General features: G+C 37.9%; 3 protein-coding genes and 1 pseudogene across 4 annotated transcripts; 3 read left to right on the top strand and 1 right to left on the bottom strand.

The window, feature by feature from the left end:
• The first annotated feature begins 6,805 nt into the window (after positions 1–6,805).
• LOC113345087 (metallothionein-like protein type 2) lies at positions 6,806–7,885 on the top strand. Its single transcript, XM_026588951.1, has 3 exons — positions 6,806–7,041; positions 7,267–7,341; positions 7,447–7,885. Exons 1-3 carry the CDS (start codon positions 6,977–6,979, stop codon positions 7,562–7,564), a joined length of 258 nt encoding a protein of 85 aa, XP_026444736.1. The 5' UTR covers positions 6,806–6,976; the 3' UTR covers positions 7,565–7,885.
• Positions 7,886–9,737: 1,852 nt separating this feature from the next.
• Positions 9,738–12,169, top strand: LOC113344985 (pentatricopeptide repeat-containing protein At1g07590, mitochondrial-like). The gene is made up of 2 exons (XM_026588847.1): positions 9,738–10,118; positions 10,328–12,169. The coding sequence occupies exons 1-2, from the start codon at positions 9,777–9,779 to the stop codon at positions 11,576–11,578; spliced, it is 1,593 nt and encodes a 530-aa protein (XP_026444632.1). The 5' UTR covers positions 9,738–9,776; the 3' UTR covers positions 11,579–12,169.
• Positions 12,170–12,204: 35 nt separating this feature from the next.
• Positions 12,205–13,255, top strand: LOC113344987 (annotated as a pseudogene).
• Positions 13,256–13,354: 99 nt separating this feature from the next.
• LOC113344986 (protein TRIGALACTOSYLDIACYLGLYCEROL 2, chloroplastic-like) lies at positions 13,355–16,311 on the bottom strand. Of its 2 annotated transcripts, none has more exons than XM_026588849.1 (5): positions 15,163–16,311; positions 14,719–14,877; positions 14,407–14,522; positions 14,002–14,092; positions 13,355–13,905 (listed from the first exon to the last, which is right to left on the bottom strand). In XM_026588849.1, the coding sequence occupies exons 1-5, from the start codon at positions 15,709–15,711 to the stop codon at positions 13,813–13,815; spliced, it is 1,008 nt and encodes a 335-aa protein (XP_026444634.1). In that variant the 5' UTR covers positions 15,712–16,311; the 3' UTR covers positions 13,355–13,812. The 2 variants fall into 2 exon arrangements, with proteins under 2 accessions (XP_026444634.1, XP_026444633.1); XM_026588848.1 differs by having other exon boundaries at positions 14,719–15,048; positions 15,163–16,306.
• Positions 16,312–19,050: the final 2,739 nt, after the last annotated feature.

Raw genomic sequence — 19,050 nt, 5'->3', positions numbered from 1 at the left:
TCATCAGATACGGATCCGCCCAGGAGATGAATGGAAGACGGCTTTTAAAACTCGCGAAGGACTTTTTGAATGGCTTGTCATGCCCTTTGGCTTGTCCAATGCACCAAGCACTTTCATGCGTGTTATGAATCAATCTCTTCGGCCCTTCATAGGTAAGTTTGTAGTTGTTTATTTTGATGATATTCTCATATTTAGTAAGTCCTTCACTGAACATCTTGCACACTTAAGAGAAGTACTTCTTGTTCTCCGTCGAGATCGACTATTTGCCACACAAAAAAAGTGTGAGTTTGGCTCTCCTGAGGTTCACTTCCTTGGATACATCGTCTCAGCACAAGGTCTAGCCGTCGATCCGAGCAAGGTAGAAGCAATAAAATCTTGGCCTACTCCTACTACTTTATCTGAAACTCGAAGTTTTCATGGTCTAGCATCTTTTTATCGAAGATTTGTGCCGCAATTTAGCAGTTTGATGGCACCTATCACTGATTGTATTCGTCATGATAGTGTCTTCACTTGGACTGCCGAAGCAACTACAGCTTTTGAGATCATTAAGACGAAATTGTTATCAGCACCTATTCTAGCTCTTCCAGATTTTACTCAAGTTTTTGAACTTCATAGTGATGCTTCTAAGTTGGGCATTGGTGCTGTCTTGAGCCAACGCAACAAACCTATTGCCTTCTTCAGTGAAAAACTGGCTGGAGCTCGTCTACGTTATAGTACTTACGATGTGGAATTTTATGCAGTGGTTCAAGCAATCAAACACTGGAGACATTATCTTTTCCATAAAGAATTTGTTCTTTACACAGATCATGATGCTTTAAAACACCTGAACAGTCAAGATAAAATCTCAGCTCGTCACGCATCATGGATATCTTACTTGCAACAATTTACGTTTGTTATCAAACACACGTCAGGTGTTTCTAATCGAGTTGCTGATGCCCTGAGTCGTCGCCATTCTTTGCTGAGCGTTCTTCATGTATCAGTTCCAGGATTTTCCACCTTTGCTGATTTATATGAGTCTGATGACTTCTTTGGTCGAGTTCTTCTTGACGTACATAATGGTCTTTCTCGAGATTTCACTATGCACGATGGCTTTCTTTTTCGAGACAGTCGTCTTTGCATTCCAGACTGCAGCCTCCGTCTTAAACTTGTTGCTGAAACACATAATGAAGGACACATTGGTCGCGACCGGACGTTGTATTTACTTTCTCAGTCTTATTTTTGGCCTGCATTGAGACGTGATGTTGAGCGTTTTGTCGAACGTTGCACAGTGTGTCAGACATCAAAAGGTCATTCCACGAATGCCGGTCTATACCTTCCTCTCCCTATTCCTACACAACCATGGACGGACATCAGTATGGACTTTGTGATGGGTCTTCCTCGTACACAAAAGGGTTTCGATTCAATCTTTGTCATTGTTGATCGTTTCTCCAAGATGGTGCACTTCATTCCATGTAAAAAGACTTCAGATGCAGTCCAAGTCGCAACACTTTTTTTTCGAGAGGTTTACAGACTCCATGGATTGCCAACTTCCATCGTTTCTGATCGGGATTCTCGATTCTTAGGACATTTTTGGAGGTCTTTATGGAAATTACTAGGAACCAGCCTTGACATGAGTTCCGCTTATCATCCTCAAACGGACGGTCAAACAGAAGTGACCAATAGATCTTTGGGGAATTTGCTTCGCTGCCTTGTGGGAGATTCTATTAAAACTTGGGACTCAAAGCTTCCTCAAGCAGAGTTTGCTCATAATCATTCACTTAATAGAAGTTCAGGGTTCAGTCCATTTCAGGTCGTTTATGGTCTTCTCCCTCGTGGTCCTTTGGATTTATCTACTCTTCCAGACCGTACACGTCTTCATGGTGTAGCTGATGATTTTGTAGACAACATTCATACGATTCATACGAAGGTTATTACCAATCTCGAGTCATCCTCCTCAAAGTACAAAGTTGCGTCTGATTCTCGTCGCCGTCGTGTTCTCTTCGAAGTAGGTGATCAAGTTTGGGTATTTCTCACTAAAGATCGAATGCCGGCTCATGCTTATAATAAACTCAAGGCAAAGAAAATAGGTCCTGTCACAGTTGTGGAACGAATTAATGACAATGCTTATCGCCTACAACTTCCAGCAAACATCAACACTTCGGATGTCTTCAATGTTCGTTATTTATCACGTTTTGTTCCACCAGACCCAGTTCCAGATTCGTGGTCGAATCCTTCTTCCCCGGCGGGACCTGATGCAGCATCTTGATACCTTTCCTAATTTTGGTCTTTTTAGATTTCCTTTTTCTTTTATAATTCCTTTTCTTAGATGTTTGATTTTTAGGAAAGATAGGTTCATATAAATAAGGGATTGTAAGATAGTTTTATTCATTCAGTTTTTAAGAGATAATACGCTAGAGTTTTCTCTAAAGCCTTGCATTGATTTGATTCTGTCATCAATTCAAGAGCCTTGCATCGAATTTGATTGAACTCTTCGATTCAAGAAGTCAGGTCTCTAGAAATTTTAACCTATATTTCTAGATTGAGCTGAATCACCGTTGATACGCTGCGCCAAGAGCCATCAGGCCCTGGTGCTTTATCTTGTCCCAATTCTTTAATAGCATTCAACACTTTTTCTTCAGTAAAGTTGGCATCCAAAATGTCAGATTCCATTGCACTAATGCTATCAAAGTTAATGTCTTCCAAAGCAGGTCTGATGATCTCCTCTTCCTTAAATTTTTTTTTTATGAAAATCCACAATATGATTCTTCAGATGAAGTTTGTCATCTGACAACTCCCCATCAATGTAATTTCCTTATCCTGTTATTTCTTCTTCCTGCAGTTGCCTTACTCATAAAGAAATGAGTGTTACTGTCACCTTCAGTTAACCAGTTTTTTTTATTTAATCCTCCAAGCAACCTCCTCCATCTTTGTGACTTTCTCAAATTCATCTTTATGTTGTAGCTGCTCATTCAGTTGCAATTCAGATAAAAGACCATCTTCAGCCAAACTGTCAAGAGCATGTATCTCAGAAAGAATATTCTTGAGTTTATCATGTGTATGCCCAAAAGTTTACTTATTCCACTTCTTTTAACTTCTCTTTTAGTGGCCTTCAACTTGGACCAAAGAATAGTACTTGGACTACCTGCAAAACAAAAAGATAACCACCACTCCTCTAACATGTCAAAGAATCCATTTTCCAAAAACCACATTATTTCAAATCTAAAAAGACTAGGCCCCCAAGAAGGATCAGAAATGTAAAGAATGATAGGAATATGATATGAGAAAGAGTTGGCAAACATCTAAACTATATAGAAGACATTTTCTCTTTTAGTGCCTTCAACTAGGTATCCTTCAGTTCAAATGTTCATTTGGAAGGCTGCTCATTCAATCCTGCCAACGGAAGAAAGAGTTGGAAAACATCTAAATTATATAGAAGACACTTGCAAAATCTGCAATTGTCAAAGGGAGTCTCTCACTCATTTGTTTATCTATTGTCCTTTAGTGGTTCAGGTTTGGCGGGCTGTAAAATTTATATTCATCTTCATATATAAAAATTTAAGTGACTTTCATCTTTGGCTTACTGACCTTTTTAACTCTCCTAGCAGTAAGCATGATAACTTAAGCTGGAAAGAAAAATGTTTCATTGTGCTATGGCATGTATGGAAAGAACGATGCAATTTTGTGTTTGATAAAATCAAACCCTCGCCTGAACGAACAGCCAAAAATATAATACATTTTGTCAATGCTCAGCTTGATGTCAATGCAAAGGATGGTGACAATCCTATGCATATTGCTTATTCTACGTGTAGGAGTGAAATATCGCACGACTATAAACTATGCGAATTACTAAAGTTATAATGTGTGCGTTGTTAATCGCACACAACCAAACCAAGATGACGTATCAGATGATATCAACGTAGTCATGAGTAAAGAGTAAGGATCTGCGCGAAACAAGTAGAGTCTGCGAAGGTAACTGATATATGTGTGCGATAGTGACGCACAGTAATTTCGAAAATAGGGGACAACTTAGCTGTCATCCACTATGTAAGACCCTATATAAAGGACAGTGTGCCCATGTAACAAGAGGAAGATCTTTTTAGAATCCTTGGTCAATAAATCAGAAAAGAGAAAGTCCGTATAAAGGAAACTTAGGGTTCATATCACTTTGTAATTGATTTTGAGATCTTGACATAATAAAACGATAATTTCTACCATGATTACTTAGTAATTCATAGATTCTTATATTGTGCAGTTGTAGGATTTCTTCCAACTACACTGCGCAACAAGCTGAAAACAAAATCATAGAATTCAGGCTTAATTGGCTACCCCCGGCTAACTTCTCAGTAAAGATGAACATAGTTTTGTTTATAATAACAACACAAGGATTGTAGGCATAGCTCTAATTCTTTCTGACTATACAGGCTGTTGCAGAGAAGTTAAGGGAATTGGGGTCAATCAGGAGAACTTGACAAGCATCTATTGGAGAGTAGCAGAACATGCTTTCAGCTGGGCAGTGCAACTGAGAAGTAAGATTGAGTTTGAATCAGACTTGGGAGAAGTTATTAAGATGGTCAGAAGAATGCACGCAGAAAGAATTGGTCAGAGATTCACCGAGTCTGCAAACAGAGATGGAATATTTGAAATTAGCAATCTTAGCAGCACCAATAGATCTGTAAATTTTGTGCCTGTAAATCTGGCTATGATTTACAAATAAACCCAATTAATGCACATTATCACTGGGGAGTTTATTGTATCAAATCATGAGGAAACTCAGAGAATTTCAAACTGGACTAGTAATCTGGAATCCAGAACTAGCAGTAATGTGTAATCAGTTCTGCGGAATTTTTATCAATAAAAAAAATGGACACTTTGGCAACCACTTATTCATTATAACTGTTCATTCTCCTAGATAATTAATGAATGAATGGTCCAAAAAAAAAAAAAAATCTTTTGCAAGGTGATCAGGGAGGGTGTCACGTCGGGGCAAGGAAAAAAGGAAGTGTCCCCCAGCGCACCCTATCCCGACGCGTTATCAAACTATGCACACACGAATATATGATATCCGCATGAAGACAGTGTATGATTGATCATACTTGATGAATTTGAAACTCTTCGAAAAGAACAATCCACACGCTGAAATGTGGGTCTTCATCCTTCGTGGTTATCCGCTACTTGATTGGTAGTCACCATTCACTTATGAGATGCATTATTGGTAGTAGTCTCCATTGGACACCTAGCTCTTTATGAATGCCGGGTACAGTGGGCAATGCCATCCTGTGGTTTCTCTAAAAGGAGCGGGTCTGCTTGTGTCTTTTTTGTCATGCATTATACGCCTTCAATAGTACATACATTGATCATCTACTTGTTCGAAGGGATTATATTATTCATTTATTTGCATACAAGGGAATCCAAATTGATAGAACTAGCAAACTCTATCAATGTAAGAATTAGTGGAGATTCTTAATCTTTTATGGTTGTACGTTGATCTTTGTTAATTTTATAATGACTCCAATCTCAAATCATCTGTATTGATCTATGAGGCTTGCCACTTATATGAAAGATCAGCCAAATGTGGATTAGAGTTTGTTGAATAATAAGCCGAATAATGGAGAAGAACCTTTGTTATGAAAAAGGGGAATTTTTCTTTAGGATTAGGATTTGAGACTCGTTAAAGAAAGAAGTTGAGTTTTTGTAGTTTTTACGCACATGACATGAAATGACAAACCTTTCAGTCCTACCCATTTAAAGAGGATAGATTAGATTGATAGGTGAGGGCCCTTTCTCATTCAAGCCATTCACCACTGAAAGAAAGCAAAAATGAAATGACTACCGCATTTTTTAGGAGGTGAGAGGCATTTCTTAGGAAATCCTACCCTTTACACAGTTCTACACAGTTCCCCACCACAACTTTTATGTTATGCATCACTGGAAGTAATGGAGGGGTAGAACTATGAATCTCACTAGGGAGGTAAAATAGGCATAAATGGGTAGGTAGGCATAAATGGGCTTCCGAGCTCAAAATTTTAAAACTATTAGGCTTGAGAGAAAGCCTAGCATAGTGGATAACCGTCACCTATTGGCATGAGCTCAATGGCGGAGTCAGAAACTAGACTAAAGGGAAACAAAGTCTTGTTAGGGATAGTAAGAAGCTAAGTTTTTTAATACCTAGCTCGGAACTTTCTTACCAACAAAGTGTCTCATAGTTGGTTATCTTATCCTCCTCGTTGTGTCCTGGATGCTTTGGTTCTTTGGTATTTGAGATGATTTGTTGATATCTTGTAACCTGTGGGAAAGGAAAAGTTATAACGCTGCCTCGTTTATATGGTAAATCATGTATTTAAGATTTTATTATTATTTACGATAATTCTAGAGCCCATCAATGATTTGAGATTATGAGTTGCTATTCAAAGAGGTGTTGCAGTCCAGCTTGACTTTGTTTAATCATTACGGAGCAAATAACTCATTAATTCTAGAGCTATCCAGAAAAACCAAAATTGATAGAAACAATAACTCATTAATTCTAGAGCTATCCAGAAAAACCAAAATTGATAGAAACAAATTTTATTGGTAGACCTCCCCACCCATATAGACTAGCAGTGGACGAATTTATCATGTCTACCGGTTTCAGTAATATTCATTTTTCTGGGTTCATACATCATTAGTAATTTTATAGGACAGTAAAAATTAGTCCATGATAAAAAGAAAAAAGAATGAAGTACTTTTTTTCTTACTGAAATGGTAAACGGTAGTCTGGTGACTGACTAGGAAAAGAGGGGTAGGGGGGAAATCATACAAAATCATAATTATTGTTGACGCGTGAACGGTGATAAGCATCGTTCCCATACCCAACTTTCGCTATAAAGAGGCCTTGTTATTAGCATCATATCAACAGCATTCAATTCCCATCTGCAAAAGCATAGAAACAAACCTCAAATTTCTGTTTGCAAATTCAGATTTTTTCTTTGTTAATTAATCCATCTTCTTTGAGAAAAAAATCATGTCTTGCTGTGGTGGTAAATGTGGTTGTGGATCAGGCTGCAAGTGCGGATCTGGATGCACTGGGTAAATTATTTCCTCCTTTGCGTATATCAATGTCTTTTTAAGATTTCTATGTCTGGATCAAATTTTGGCTGAAATTTGTTCAAATCTACCAAAATTTCCTTGAAAATATACTCAGATTCAGAATTTTAAAACAAGGTTTTTGTTCAAAAAATCCGTTTTCTATTGTAATTTCATGAATTTCTTTCAATTATGGCGATGATTCTGATCATTGTTGTGTTGTTACAGATGCGGCATGTACCCAGACTTTGGTGAGAGCTCTAACACTGCAAGCCTCATCTTTGGTATTGCTTCTCAGAAATCGTAAGCGTCATCTCTCTATGATCCAAATGAATCTCATCGAATATACCTTGTTGTCATTATGAGATGGGATTTTGATGATATATAAATGATGTATGGTGCATGCAGGTTCTTTGAAGGATCTGAGATGGGAGTAGAAGGTGGTAATGGAGGAGGATGTGGTAATTCATCCTGCAGCTGTGGAGATAGCTGCTCATGCGGATCTAGCTGCAAATGCGGCAAATAGAGAGATCTCTCATGGTTTCTCTAATCTTAATGGTGTGTTGTAGTAGTCATGGTGAAGGAGTTCTTATGATGATGATGTGATGTGATGTGATCTTGTTACCCTTATCTAGTCTCTTTTAATCTAATGTCGTAGAAAAAAGTAGGACGGATCTGTGTGGTTGTTTCCTCTTAATCACCACCGTACCTCCTTATGATAACTAATTAGTGACGTTTCTCTTGTGTTGTTGTTTTGATTTTCTTGTGAAAACAAGAAAATAGAACCTGTGGTGTTAATTGTGTTGTTAATGAAATGAAGAACTCCTCGTGTGTGTGTTTAATGTGATTTGTCTTCAATCTTTCAAGAAATTACTTGTGGATAGTGGACAGAGTTTGGTCTTGGGAAAAGGAAAACAGAGAAGTGCAATTAGTACAAGCAAACAAATGTTCCTAACAGACAACTTAATTTGTTTGATGAAGTTGGGACTGTTCTTCTAGATAATTATTTGGCCTCGTGGATTTGGAAGATCAATACTGTTCTTCTAGGAAATTGAAGACAGAAGAAAGTTTTGGTAATTTGCCTCATCATGACAAGTGTACAAACTAAATTCCTGAATATTTGTGTCTGAAATTTGCACAAATGACCCTGAATATGCTCCAGCTCCATGACTGATCCAAAACCTATCGTGTCACTCTAAATCTGAATCGTGACTCAAATTTTATCTTGCAAGGTCTGTTAATTTAACACAATATGCATTGTTATCCGATTTTTTTTTCCTGTAAACCAAACAACCCTGTTATAGTGGCGGCATGTTCCATTAAAATGACTAGGGGATGTCTTATAAGGGGTGTAAATTGACTAGATTATCCTCTCCAATTTTTAACCTAAAAAAATCAAAAAACTTTTTTGATTTTTTCATCTTCTCTTCTCCTCCTCCTCCATTCGTCCTCGATTAATCAGCGATTTGAAAAATTGATAATGTTGATTGAAAACTATATTTCGAAAAGACCCAATTAGGGTTTAGTTTATTGTGTTTGATTGAAGTTAGTTTTGTATCAAAAATTAGGATTTTGGATCAAAACTGAAAGTGAAATTTCTGTGTTGCATGTCATGAGTTACGGTTGGTAATAACTCCAATTGGAACCGTAACTGTAGATTTGGTTGATGTTACGGTTCATTTAACTCAAATACAAGTTCTTGATTTTGAGATAAAATGTTCAGTTACGAATTTTTTTATCAACCGTAAATTACTTACGGTTGGTCTCGTTACTTAAGTTACGAACGGTAAGTTGTCCTGAATGTTTCATTTTCTTTTTACGGTTTGTAATTGCATCACTGTTATCAACCGTATTTGAGTTACGACTTGTAACCCAAATAACTTTACCAACCGTAAGTTAGTTACGGTTGATCTCGATTCATTAGTTACCAACCGTATACTGTTACGGTTGCTATATGTTGTCATTCTACCAACCGTAATTGGTATTACGATTGGGTTTTCCCCAAATTGAACCAGTTACGGTTGGTATTCGATACTTTTGGAACCTTAACTGAGAGTTACGGTTAGTAACGAGTTAAATTCCAACTGTAAGTTCTTCTGAAATTTTAAAAGTTTCGATTTTTTTACGTACTTTAGATAATTTTGAGCGACAAAAAGCTAACGGGAACTAATTTAGAGATTCACCCATCTCAAATTTGTCACTGGAATCACTCATTTTGGTTGAGTGAATCAAAATCTAGGGTTTCACAAATATCACAAAAGTTTTTCTTTTCTTCTCCTCTAAACTTTATTTTTTTTAAAACTCTAAAAATCTGATTTTGATTTGGTTTAGAGTTAATATAAGTGAAATTTGATTATCAACACTAAACTAGTTTATCAACACTAAACTATGTAAGGATTAATTAGTCATTTTCAGTTTTTTTTATAAGGGACATTTCGAATTACCATGTAATGATCCTTTTTATCGGGTTCACTGCCACCTCTCCAGTGGAATCGCCGCCCCTTTATCGGGATTGAAACCAAAGGTCTGCCCCTATTTTTGTTATGCTCGACAAAAAAAAAAATGTGTGCCCATGTGGCTCAAAAAGTTCATTGTGGACCAAATCTGCCAAGTAACCCAACATATCCGTTATAACATAAAATCATTTATCCTTGTTCCCCTGATCAAAGGTTGAGATACTATAGCTGCGGTTTCAATCCGACAACCGAGTCAAGTCCCATCTCCCTCCACCTCTATCGATGCAAGTACTAAAAACTCTGTTTCGGGAGAGGAGGACTTTCCAACAAATCTTAACAATATCCTCACCATTTCTTACTCAAAAAACTCCAATTTTTTTGTTTTTCTGTACTGAGAAATCAAGTGATGATAATAACATCACCATTCAGCAAGGAACAAACCCAGAACAAGAAGAACTACATAAGAGTAGTTTATCATGGAGGGTAGAAAGGCTTTGTAAAGGAGAACCAGTTTTCTCTGCATTTCAGAGTTGGATGGGTGAAGGTTTACCGATTCAGAGAGCTGATATTTTTCATGCCATCAATCGATTGAGGAAGCTGAAGATGAATAAACGTGCTCTTGAGGTGATTTTCCGTTCCCCATTTTGAAATTTTGTTTGGACTCTTTATGCGTATGACCTGTTCGTTTTAATGCTCATATGAAAATTAATCTGACAGTAGAAATTGCAATTCTAATTGTTGAAACTCAGATGAGAAACTAGTTGACCTCACATTATTACGAAGGTCTACACATTCACTTTAGTAATTTGATAATCTTGTTTTGGTTTTGATAGGTAATGGAGTGGGTCATTAGGGAAAAGCCTTACAGGCCAAAAGAGCTAGATTACTCCTACTTGCTGGAGTTCACTACTAAGCTTCATGGTGTGTCACAAGGAGAGATTTTATTTACTCGTGTGCCTTCGGAGTTTCAGAATGATTTGCTTTACAACAATCTTGTTATGGCTTGTTTAGACAAAGGAAAAATAAGTCTTTCTTTTGCTTACATGAAGAAAATGAGAGAATTAGGTCATCCCATCTCTCCGCTGGTCTTCAATCGTCTCATAATTCTCCACTCCTCGCCTGGACGTAGAAAAACTATACCAAGAATTCTTGTCCAGATGAAAGCTGATAAAGTGTCACCCCATGTTTCGACTTACAACATTCTTTTGAAAATGGAAGCTGACCAACACAGTATTGACGGGTTGGTAAAAGTTTTCGGAGAGATGAAGCGTGCTAACGTCGAGCCTAATGAGATAACTTATTGCATTTTGGCTACAGCCCATGCTGTGGCTAGGTTATATGCTGTCTGTGAAGCCTATGTTGAAGCTATCGAGAAGTCAAAAACAGGGGATAACTGGTCTACCTTGGATGTTCTACTAATTTTGTATGGCTATCTGGGAAAGGAGAAGGAGCTGGAACGAATTTTGGGCGCTATTAAAGAACTCCCTCATGTCAGGTATAAAAGCTATGTTCTGGCTATTGAAGCATTTGGTAGAATAGGGAAGGTAGATCGAGCTGAAGAGCTTTGGATAGAACTGAAATCGAGTAAAACGCTGAAGTCCCCGGAGCAGTACAATTCTATTATCTCTGTATATTGCAGACATGGGCTGATCGATAAAGCAAAAGAGTTATTTAACGAAATGGAGAGGAATGAGATTAAAGCGAATGCTATAACTTTTCGACATCTAGCATTGGGTTTTTTAAAAGCTGGAATGTTTAAGAAAGCACTGAAAACACTGAGCCTGGCAATGAATCACATATCAAGTACAACTGTTAAAAGATCGACTCCATGGTTGGAGACAACTCTATTGATGGTTGAGAGTTTTGCAGATAACGGTGATTTGGAGAACGCGGAGAAGTTGTTTGAGGAGTTGAAGGAAGCAAGGTATAGCAAGTATACATTTGTCTACAATGCTTTAATAAAAGCATATGTGAAGGCTAAGGTTTATGATCCTGATCTTCTGAAGGAAATGATTCTAGGTGGGGCTAGGCCAGATTCTGAGACGTACAGTCTCATTAAACTTTCTGAACAGTTTCAGGTTTAATCTGAAGTTCCCAGGCCAGATTTCTGGGACTTAAGTCTCTTAAACTTTCTGAACAGTCGGTCTGTTAAACTTTCTGAACAGTTTCAGGTTTAATCTGAAGTTCCCCTTCTTGTTCCAGAGATGGTTGATACGGTGGCCACATTGGCATGACTTGTTGTCATGCCCTTCGGTGGTTTTGTTTTGGATCTGATGTTTCTGGCTGGATATAACGCTGAAGCAGATTGTCAGCATTAATGTTCATCCAGCTAGAGGGACAAGTAAAATTTACAGCTGCTATCTCAAGGAATAGTCGGTCATACTGCCAGCAGTTGTTTGTAGACTGTGCAAGCACTCAAACGCAACAGCTGCTTTGAGCTAAGCAAACAACAGTGATGATACAGGATCTCAGGTGCTTGGTACCAGCACGCACTTTGAAGCTTTGAAGACCTACCGAATGTCTGATCCAAGCAAATTTTGCACTTTAAGGCAAAAATAGTATGAAGACTGAGTCTACGTTTTTCTCCTGACTTTCAGTTAAGTTGTATATGGTTGAAAATGCTTCTGTTCACTCTATAAATCACATGGTTGGGAAAAGAAACAATTCTAGCTAGGTCAACAGAACACACAGCTTTTTATACGCATTCCATATGCTTACTTCTGAAACTGAAACCAACAATGATACTAACAGTAGCCACGATGATGATCGTGCAATTACTCTTGATTTTCCCAAGTGCAGTGGTTTAGGACATTATGATCTGTATCAATATCAAGGTTTTTGGTGCTTTGCTAAAGTAATAGAAAGTATAAAGGATTTTCAACAGAATTTCAAAGCATCAGATACTGATCTGGTTATTGCCTCAACACCCAAATCAGGCACCATTTGGTTGAAAGCACTCGCCTTTGCCATTCTCAACCGCTTCCGTTACCCTTGTTCTTCTGTTTCAAAGAATTATCACCATCATCCATTGCTCACAGTTTCGCCTCATGACCTTGTTCCTTTTGTTGAGTTCAAACATGATACTCTAGATAGTAGTCTTCTTCATTTCACTAAGAATAGTCCTACACATGATTCTCCATGCAGACTTATAGCTACACATATCTTCTACCCTTCTTTGCCAGAATCTATTAAGAATGGTACTACCAAGTGCAAGGTTATTTATCTGTGTAGAAACCCTCGAGACGTCTTCGTCTCTTTGTGGCTGTTTATAAACGAACTGAGGGCGCAATTGCCAGCAAGCAATGATTATCATCCATCCTTGTCGATTGAAGAAGCATTCGAGTTTTTTTGCGATGGGGTCTCTGTATTCGGACCATTTTGGGATCATGTACTTGGGTATTGGAAAGAGAGTTTAGAGAATCCTCATAAAGTGTTGTTTATGAAGTATGAAGATTTGAAGAAAGAACTGGAAACACAATTGAAGAGAATGGCAGAGTTCATGGGTTGCAGCTTCACTTTAGAAGAAGAGAGACAAGGAGTGATTGAAGATGTATCAAGTTTATGTAGTTTCGAACATCTGAAGAATTTGGATGTGAATAAGAATGGAAGGAGAAAACGTACCGTAAACAAAGCCTACTTCAGAAAAGGTGAGATTGGTGATTGGGAGAATCACTTGACACCCCAGATGGTTTAACGACTTGATTCTCTTATGGAAGAGAAGTTGCAAGGATCAGGCTTAGAGTTCCAACATTGAAGACCTGCCTGATGTTGCACTTAAAAAGGCAAAAATGATATGCAAAAATGATATGAAGTTCGAGTCTATGCATCCCAGGGAAATTTGTAGACTGTAATCGTTTAGATGACATAAATTTAGGACCTTATCCATTAGCAAAAACAGTGTAATACCGATTGACAACCAATTCAAATAATACATTCCAACATTTGTGCTGCAGTGTGGTGCCATGCCTGACTGCTTGTGCTTATTCAGAACACACCTTCCTGCTTTTTCTGCCTTTCTAGCCAATGTGATAAACCAATGAAAAGAATTTTATCCGAAACAGCCCAAATTCTTCTCATTCCCTTGCCACATGATAAATATACGGTATTCCACAAGCCTACACAAAATAAACTAAAAAAAAATGATTTAAGACTAGTATCCTACTGTTGCAGGCGAAAAACTAGACAAGTCAATAGTGCTGGTGACTTCTATCTCTTTCTCACACCTCTGTACCCGAAAAAAAAGAAAAAGCCTCTTCCATCTGCACGCCAATATTCCACTCAGCTCTGTTTTTCAATGTCAGTCATTCAGCTACCATCTTCACAGTAACCTGCTTAATGATTTGATGAGCAGTTTTAAATTTCGTCTAGTAGGCTCATCTCCAGTGAAGCCTGAGATGTCAGAGCTTATGTTCTGCGAAATGGTTGGAGAATGTGAACAAAATGTACATAGAGAAAAGCATGAATGGGTTATATTCTGGTACAGTACAGTAATAAGTCGGTCTCACACCTCAATATTCTTCAGAGTAAATAAGAAGCTATAAATGGACTTGCGAATTCGCTCAGTGTTCTCAGGGGTCATAATGGATGAATGCATCTTCCTGGAGCACAAGAAGAAACATAAACTAAACAATCAGACTCGAGTAAGATATGTGAAAAGACAGAAAAGTATATATTAGCTGACTAATGAGTTAAATTATGGCGATAACTTAAGTTTCCAGTAAAAAGTTATCATGCTAACAATGTGTGCCATAAAAATTATTTTTGAAAGAATAAACACCAGAAATTCTTTTGATAATAGAACAGGAAATTATTTGTATTGCAGTGGATAAAAACAATATAACACTAGTACGCTAAAGCATATTCCATAAACTTCAGGCAGGGCCAAAATCTATGTAACAACAAGTAATGTTACCTCATGTCTTCAGTTGCTGCGCTTAGGTTTTTTGTTAAACCTTCGACTTCTTTTAGAAGACCACTATCACGAACCTCAGATAGCAAAGGTTCTAAATCCTCCGCCATGGCTTCAATCTGAAATATCACTACACCAAAGACCAAGGCCGTCCATGAGTATGCATTCAAAGCAACTAAACTGACATAAATTTCACAAATCGAAAGATTCTAGCAACCAAATGGAAACAAAAATTGCAGTCATTATTTGCCATGATATTGATTACTGTCTGAGTGAGGTAACAAAAACATGTGAAAATTTGATCATGAAACGTACCTTTGCAAGCAGCGGCTTTGCCTCTTCAATAACCGATGCTACCCTTTCAGCCAGGTCAAAGGTTTTGTGAACACCAATCACTTCCATGTCCCGCCCAAGACGTGTAAATATACCGACTAATTCATCCAAACTTACACCCTTGCTTCCCTTAATTGTTTCCTTGTCACATACAATTAGACCTTCTTTAGCACATTCTGTATCAAGTGGCCCCATTGAAGGCATGGGAAGCGGATCCTTAGGGGTAATATCAATCATAGTCTCCATAAGAAGACCAGACTGATTCACTTCAATGAGTGAATTCCGGGGTATGAATATTTTATCATCTTCAACCTATTAAATAGAATGATGAAAACTCACTCGCTGCTTCATAATTTCAACAACATACTTCATGCAGATATGTGAACATTAACATTTAAATACAATTACAATGGGATAATAACACACCTCAATGACTGCGTCAATGCTTTTTAATGAAGGGTTGAGACGAATGACACTCCCAACAGTCACACCTCTGATCCTAACAGCTGTACCGGTACTAATACCACAAGCCTCCGTAAACTGAAGCACTGCTTGATACTTCCTAAATCTCGAGCGCATCTGAAAACCTCTCAACCAAGCCAAACTCAACGCAAGAAGTACCGCTCCGGAAACAACAAACAACCCAACCCCACCTTCCCATACGCTCTTCTTTCCAAATCCAAAATCACTTAACGGACGCAATGTCTGCTTCCAAATAGTCCCTGGAATACCCAAAACAACCGCTAGTGGATTCTTCTTCTCTGATGATGAGGGTCGAGAATCCTGCCCAGTATTAGCAGAACTTGCCTGTACCCTGGCTAATTTCTTTAATGACCTATTAGGTAAATGAGGTAAAAAACTCCTGGATGACGATGATACAGATGACAAAGAGTCTGTTGGGAATGTAATTCCTGGCGTCAACGATAAGACAGTAGGGCGAGATGAAACTTGAACCCATGAACTACTTCCAACCATTTTTCAAACCCAACTCACAAAAATTCTTTACCTCTATTGGATTTCTCTCAAAATTGAAAATTGGGTGGATTCCAAATGTTGTTGAGTATACCAAAAACAATTACTATAGATTACATCTAAAATTACTGATGAGAAACATTATCTCCCGCAAAATGGAGTAATTAGATGCAATTTTGAACCCCTAAATAAAAACCCTAAAAATAAAATTAAATTGAACAAAATTGGTGGGTAGCAGAGAAATGCTTTACCAGATTGATTGATTGATTTGGCCAAAGATACAAATGAAACCCTTTCTCTTTAGTTTCTTCTGGATGTCGAAGTAGTAATAGTGAAGCAGCAGCAGACAGAGTGAATCGGGGATTTTGGTGTTTCTCTGATTTAATCGATAGGTGTGAGAGAAAGGAAGAATGAGACTGTAGTAAAAGAGTGTCTGCCCCTTCTTAACTACTTTCCCGGATGCTTGGTGGGGATTATCCTACGAGAAACTGAACCGAACCATTTATTAATGGAAGGATTTCAGTAAAAATTGTTAATAAGCGATCTATTTTGATTTTAGCTCAAAACCGAACCGAATTATCACTCGAGAACTGATTATCTTCTCGGCTTAGATTGCAACGTAGATTAACATGTATTAGATTTTATCCATTAATTTAGAATATAAGTAAGCTAAACCTGATTGTATTTTCAGTCCCCTTTTTTGTTTTTCTCCTTCTCTCGTCGTCTTCCATCCCCACCCTACCCCTAAGTACATCGAGATTGAATTTGATGTAGAAGTATACCAAAAATAGTGAAATCCTCCTCGCACAATTCGATATTAATATGTGATGTGATGTGATGTAGGGCTGCACAAGACCCGCCCATCATACCCAAACCTGTCCGTACCCGCTAAACCCATGAATTTTTAATCTGAACCCGCCCGTTGTGGGTGTGGGGTTGGTTATGAAAATAAAAACCCGTTGTCTATGGGTGCGAGGTTTGTTTTAGCTAAATCCTCCCATACCCGCCCAAAAAACTCGCTATATATACGCCATTGATTACAACTAATCCTAGATGTCCGTTACTAAAACCCTAGTGCTACTATTAGGTTGTAGATAACCCTATGTCTCCACTTTCTAGTTTCTTCCACTCTTCCTCTATGTTCACGGCGCCTCCTCAGACCTCAGTTCTTCTTCTTTTCCTCAGTTCTCTTCACCTACGACGACGACAACAACTGCTTCGACTCATCACCAACAATCGACAACAATCGAACAACGATTAATCTTTATCTGTGAACTGCCTATGTATGGAATTTAGGGTTTTTATTTTTTTCTCATTTAAGATTAATGGCAGTATAATAATTTTTGAATTTTATAATTTTCCCCTCATGTTGTTTATGGAGTTATTAACTGGATAGAAGGGTTTGAGATTAAAATTATTTGCTTTTTTTATTTTGCTGGAAGTAGTTCTAGGTATTGAATCTATGATTGTTTATCCTTAGGTAGTTAGGTTACATGTTTTGGTAATGTAATTTTAGTTGATTGTTGCTTTATCTCTTGTATTGTAATGAAAATGATTTGTCAAGTATCTCTCTGGTATGAAATAAAAATGGTTGTTCAATATTTTTCAGAGAGGTTAATGGACGGTTCATCAACTCCACCTTTGGCTTTGGCTACTTCCAGCCAAATGTCAAGTGTAGCACCAACCTCAACAACACCTCAATGTGAACCTGGTGGGACACCTCAATCTCAATTTGTACCTGTTGTGTCTGAAACTGAAGTTACAACCCCAGATGGAGATAACAAGAAGTCAAAACAGTTTTCTGATGTATGGGTGAAAGACTTTACTAGGTTAAATCCTCTTCAAGCAAGATGTAATCACTGTAAGAATACTTATGATGCAAAGATTAAGAATACCCATCTAGTGTTGCTGCTGTGGATGCAACTCCTAATGTTATGGTAAAGGATTCGATTGAGGCTATTCTTGAGTCAAGGAATAAAAGGCCTAGAAAAAACCCAGTTCTAGATGCAAACTCAGAGTTAGATAAGTATTTGATGGATGATTGTGCTCCAAATGATCCTAATTTTGATATATTAGCTTGGTGGAAAGAAAATACCACCAAGTATAAGATACTCTCACATATGGCGAAGGATATATTAGCTATACATGTTTCTTCAGTTGCGTCTGAATCTGCATTTAGTACAAGGAAGCGTGTTCTTAGTCAATGAAGAAGCTCTTTGTCTGTGATAGACATATTTTTATATCTAAGTTATCCTCAATTTTTTATATTGTTGGTGCTCGATTTTGTGCTTATTATTGTGTTTTATGTGTGTGTAGGTATTTTTGGGAAATAAACTTTGTTGGAAAATTCGGCTCGAAAAGTTGATTTTGGACCTGGAGGACACGTGTTATTCGAACTCTCACCTTTGAATAAGGGGCATCTAAATTACTAAGGGGTACCAAAAGTAATATTGGCACCCAAGCAGCTGGTTAAGGGGCACCTTCATCCCCTTCGTTAGAAATTGAATTTTGGCGGTAAAAAGAGTTCTTTGACTGGCAGAATTAGGGTTAACCCTTTGGACGTGATTTCATGAGACTCAATAGTTGTAATTTTATGGGCTGACTTGATTGATCATAACAGGCTAGTTTTGGATATCCGCGTCCATTGAATTTGGCTAGTTAACTCGTGTTGAGGAAAACAGGGGCGTACTTTATGGGAGAATATTCTCCATTAAACTCGAGAAGATTTGGGATATTTTTCTTGCTACAATTAGTTGATACCAACCTGTTTAAACGAAACAGAGATGGTAAGATCTTTAATTTCGAGAAAATATTCTTGTGGTGTGATTTGAAAGAAAACAGGGCACGTTTGGTCTTCAAGATATTCCCGAGATGTCTATTTCGTCTTTGGAAAGATTGCATGAATTATGAGCATGTTGAATCATTGCTTGATGATCTGGAAGCATGTTTGGAGCGTGTAAACACTAGTTGACAGCGTAAGAAGAGAGGAAAGGGAATAAAATATTCCCAAAAAGATATTATTTACTGTCGAGCAATGGGAGAATGATTGGAAGTTATGGCGTGATATTTCGATGATGTTGGGTTATAAATAGTTGCTGGGATATCAGAGAGCGGATACGGGGAGTTCGGGGAGCAGTTAGAACGAACAGAGAGTCGAGAAATCAAAGTTGCAGGAAACGTCATTTCTGTTGTTGCATAGCTGAAGAACACGAAGAACAGACCAACCAAGACAGTCGTCTATCAACAGTGATAACGACACACAGCGGTGGGTCTTAGAAGCTACAGTCTCAGCGACTGTTGCGCGACAGTCTTATTTGCTATAGTAACATCGACAGTCAACAT

The sequence above is a fragment of the Papaver somniferum genome, unplaced genomic scaffold (genome assembly GCF_003573695.1).
Source record: "Papaver somniferum cultivar HN1 unplaced genomic scaffold, ASM357369v1 unplaced-scaffold_80, whole genome shotgun sequence".
Classification (NCBI taxonomy): Eukaryota; Viridiplantae; Streptophyta; class Magnoliopsida; order Ranunculales; family Papaveraceae; genus Papaver; species Papaver somniferum.
Note: the sequence above shows the minus strand (reverse complement) of the source record. Positions and strands in the feature narration are given on the sequence as shown.